Genomic DNA, 4,776 nt, shown 5'->3' with positions numbered 1-4,776 from the left:
TATATAAAGAATAAAAAAGCATGTGTGAAGAAGAAGAAGAACAATAACAAGAGGAAGAAAGAAAGACGGCGAAAAAGGAGAAGAGGAAAGAAGTAAATAACACCAAGAAAAAATATTTAAACAAAGATAAAATTAAAAGTAAAAAACAAGATTAAAAGTAGTTGAGAACAGTGGGGGAAAGATTTAAGTCTATAAAGAATAACGAAATGGAATATTTAGGAGGGGTCAATATTGTTGTGTTCCTGTCAAAAGATGACCTGTGTGGTGAAGTCACCCATTCAGTTCTCACAGGTGGTATGTTGTACACACACACACATGCAAATACACACACATATATACACATACAAATATACTTATATGCCTCTTGAACTCGTTTCAATTATGTGTTGGGATTTCGTTAGGAGCTGAATAACTATGGGTTTATAAGCAGCGTCCTTTCGTACAGTTAAATAAGGCACTCAGATGTAGATGAAATCCCAACTCATGACTGAAACTAGTCCGGCTGATCTCTCTTTTTACATCCACAAAGATATTATGTATAAAGACACGGTGTTTACATCTATCTATACATAGTGTTCACTAGAATTCCATAAATATATTTTGTAGTACAATATAACACTGAAACAAAAGACCGTTAAAGGATCGATAGTTTATTAATCGAACTAACTACTACAAATTGGTATATTGCAGTCAGGTTCACATCTGAATGCTTTTGATTATAGATATTTTTTCCAATTGTTTGGTCTGGAGGTAGGGTTGTGTCCATAGCCTTTGCAATACTTCCGAGACCGCTCATCAGATCTGGCTTATGCGAAACAATAACAGCATCAACCTTCTTAGATGAACTCAGAGCGTTCAGGCAACTAGTCCAGTTCTTGAACCTTGTTATCGTGACAAGTAAAACAACAGAAATTGATATTGGCATATTTCATCAATTATAATTACTCATTTGTTATTTCACAGATTCCTTGGCACCACTCTAGCCAGCTCAGATGCTAGCAGTCTTATGAACAGCATAATTCAACAGGCTCAATACACATATTCATATTCACAACCACTGACGTCGGTAAGATATATGTTTGTTTTATTGTTGCTGTTGTTGTTCTTGTCGGTTAACTCTATGATCTAATCGACTGCCCCACCCCCAAATTTTGGGCCCTGTGCCTAGAGTAGAAAAGAACATCATGATTTGAAGAGCTAATATATAAGTAATTACCTAAAACTAAGATAGATTTATTCACCAATAAGAGGATAATCTAAGAAATTTAAACTTTGACGTGCTGGATTAAAAGGGTTCGCCTTCAAAGCGCTATATCATGAAATGTAATGAAATTAGATTTTATTGCATGCATGACAACTATTACTGGGGCAAAATGAGAGGATCTCTTTGTTTGACATCGCTATGGGGAGCTATGATGGGCTGAGGTGAGAATCTTGTGGGATAACTCGGGACTGTAACGAGATAGTGGTTTAGCAACCTCTTAATATAAATAGCTGTAGGAGGCGCAATGGCCCAGTGGTTAGGGCAGCGGACTCGCGGTCGTAGGATCGCGGTTTCGATTCCCAGACCGGGCGTTGTGAGTGTTTATTGAGCGAAGACACCTAAAGCTCCACGAGGCTCCGGCAGGGGATGGTGGCGAACCCTGCTGTACTCTTTCACCACAACTTTCTCTTGCCTTCTGTTTCTGTTGGGCCTGTAATTCAAAGGGTCAGCCTTGTCACACTGTGTCACGCTGAATATCCCCGAGAACTACGTTAAGGGTACACGTGTCTGTGGAGTGCTGAGCCACTTGCACGTTAATTTCACGAGCAGGCTGTTCCGTTGATCGGATCAACTGGAACCCTCGATGTCGTAAGCGATGGAGTGCCAACAACAACAACTATAAATAGCTGTACAAGTTGATCAATTTAGAAAAGATTTAATAGGAATATTTGATGAATTTTCCTTAAACATAAACATTGTAACACACTTAACTATAGTCAACTTCCGAGACATAACATTAGAATTAAAAAAAAAACATGCAATCCTCACTTGTACTGAATAACTGAATAAGGACATTATTTATATCGATAACTAGGAACCTTGTTGATGGAATACGTAGGAATACGCAGGAGAGTCTGTGATCTATCTACCTACGAGGCTATTTTCAATACGGAACTCCCTTATTTTTATGATCTAAAATTAGGAGCAGCTTCAGTGAAGAATTAGTTTATATGGACAAGACCCTACCCACGACAAAACAAATTAGAACGTGAAAGAGGAAAATAATCTGATTTAATTCATTCATATACCCTTGAACCACTACAGACATAGCAAGAAATTTCATACCTCTAAGTCAGCGTTTTTCATTCACGCACAAACATCATAACCTCTTCAACTTGCACTATGTTAAGGTAACTTATTCCTGTCTGGATATCTCATCCCGTTCAAATCTACAACCGCAAGCACTTACCTATACAGCTACCTTCCCGACATGCAACTTGTAACTATCGAAATCCACCTACCTGCCCGTTCAGGGAGTCTGCCTCTCTAAAGAAGTCGCACACCAAATAATTATAACACCCTCGGGCGACACTGGAAATAATTGTATGAGGCTAAATGTATAGAGTTTCAAGGGTAATCTCCTTAAACATCTCTGTTCACATAGGTCAAGAAACAGAGAATATTTCACATTTTATTTAGAAACTCAGCTATCAGGGCCTAGGAAACTGCTGTTCGATAACATGCAAGTGGATAACGCATGTATCTGACCTAAGAATTTGAACCATGAAGTTTATGACTTTCATATTTATTTTGACATTTGTACATTTTACTGGTTGTCTGAGATAAGATTTGTAGCTTGCAGTGTTTGATGAGAAAGTTATCTCTCTATCTATCTATCTATCTATCTATCTATCTATCTATCTATTATATTATATTATATTATATTATATTATATATGCATTTTAGGATAAAAAGAAACTTGAAATTCAGTTCCACGAGGCTCTACAGAGAAGTTCTTCCGAATGTCCACTAGTTTTGATTCTAGATTCCTTGGATCAACTCAATGATATGGGAGGTGGGAGACAGCTAAAATGGTTGTTACGAGATAAGTTTTATCCTCATACAAAGATAGTGTTGTCCGCCTTGCCAGAAGAGGAGTACATTTGCTTTCCAAAGCTCAAGGTACGTTTCCTGCGTCTGAATTAGCTGTAACATACGTCTGTTACGACGCTCATCACCAAATTCTTCCTTTCTATCATCTTGCCGCCGCCGGTTGCTCTACCACCACTAGCTCTAAAAAATATACAAAATGTTTCTTATTGGAGGTTGTGTATAGACGATTCTGTGGAGGCGCAATGGCCTAGTGGTTAGGGCAGCGGATTCGCGGTCATAGGATCGCGGTTTCGATTCCCAGACCGGGCGTTGTGTTTATAGAGCGAAAACACCTAAAGCTCCACGAGGCTCCGGCAGGGGATGGTGGCGAACCCTGCTATACTCTTTCACCACAACTTTCTCTCACTCTTACTTCCTGTTTCTGATGTGCCTGTAATTCAACGGGTCAGCCTTGTCACACTGTGTCACGCTGAATATCCCCGAGAACTACGTTAAGGGTACACGTGTCTGTGGAGTGCTGAGCCACTTGCACGTTAATTTCACGAGCAGGCTGTTTCGTTGATCGGATCAACTGGAACCCTCGACGTCGTAAGCGACGGAGTGCCAACAACAACAAAATAGACGATTCAATCAACTAACGGTGCATATAAAAAAAAATCGACCATTTGTCTCATTAAAAGAAATTATCCTTCATAATGACTTGCAGTGAAAAGAAAATATATTTTGACCTTGATAAATCAAAATTTATTATGGTTTGGTTTTTAGACTCGCTAGAGCACTGGATGCAGTGGCCGTGGTATTAACTTATGACACTTTACATTCTGAGTTCAAATCCCGCTGCGGTCAACTATATTTTTTCATCCTTTGGGAGTCTATAAAACAAAGTAACAAATAGTTAAATATTGTTTTATTTGATGTATCTACGATATATCCCAGATGTTAATGGAATTATTATAAATGGAAAGATAGGTGGTGAGGAGGCAAACTTAATTTTGTAGAAAGTTTCATTCTCTTTCAACGTAATTCATCATCAATTTTATTCGCTTCCAGTTTCATTCATCATCGTTTCATTGACCCTAAATTTGAATATTTTTTGGTTTGTTTTCCAAGGCATGGTTAAATGACGGAAGCCAGTTGATACAAGTTACCTCATTGTCTATTACCGACGTAAGATCCATCTTGGACTACTGGTTGCACAACAATGGTCGAACTCTTACGATGAGTCAGAGAAAAATCCTGCTCAACGCCTATGAAAACTGTCCCCTTCCACTCTACTTAAAATTGTCTATAGGCAATGCTTGTGAGTGGCACTCCTATTCGGATCCGTCAACTACAGTATTGCAATCATCTGTAGAAAGCAGTATTAACACACTCTTCCAATGTACAGAGAACAAACACGGCAAATTACTCGTATCAAGAGCTCTTGGTTACTTGACATTGGGTAAAAACTTTCCTTGTATAAACTTCTATTTCATTGATTTTTGTTGTTGTCGTGAATTAGCTTTGTAGCCATTGGGTCATTACTTGTTTTAGCGCACACACGCACGCCTTCCATCGCCAGGACAAGACTCTCTGCTAGATCTCAATCTCTTCGAGTCACACTTTCGGTAGTATTTGAACTCAGTGCTGAAAAAAATTTAACGACACATTCATTAACTGTACAGTGCTCCCACTGTTTA

At 38.7% G+C, this 4,776-nt stretch overlaps 1 protein-coding gene across 1 annotated transcript in view; it reads left to right on the top strand.

Annotated features, from left to right (window-relative positions):
• LOC106870193 (NACHT domain- and WD repeat-containing protein 1) overlaps window positions 1–4,776 on the top strand; it is a 49,453-nt gene that overhangs the window by 15,226 nt on the left and 29,451 nt on the right. The window contains exons 9-11 of the mRNA XM_052967630.1: window positions 964–1,066; window positions 2,951–3,166; window positions 4,208–4,538. Of these exons, the coding sequence (XP_052823590.1) occupies window positions 964–1,066; window positions 2,951–3,166; window positions 4,208–4,538 (650 nt within the window). The remainder of the gene's footprint in view (window positions 1–963; window positions 1,067–2,950; window positions 3,167–4,207; window positions 4,539–4,776) is intronic.

This window comes from Octopus bimaculoides, chromosome 4 (genome assembly GCF_001194135.2).
Source record: "Octopus bimaculoides isolate UCB-OBI-ISO-001 chromosome 4, ASM119413v2, whole genome shotgun sequence".
NCBI lineage: Eukaryota > Metazoa > Mollusca > Cephalopoda > Octopoda > Octopodidae > Octopus > Octopus bimaculoides.
Note: the sequence above shows the minus strand (reverse complement) of the source record. Positions and strands in the feature narration are given on the sequence as shown.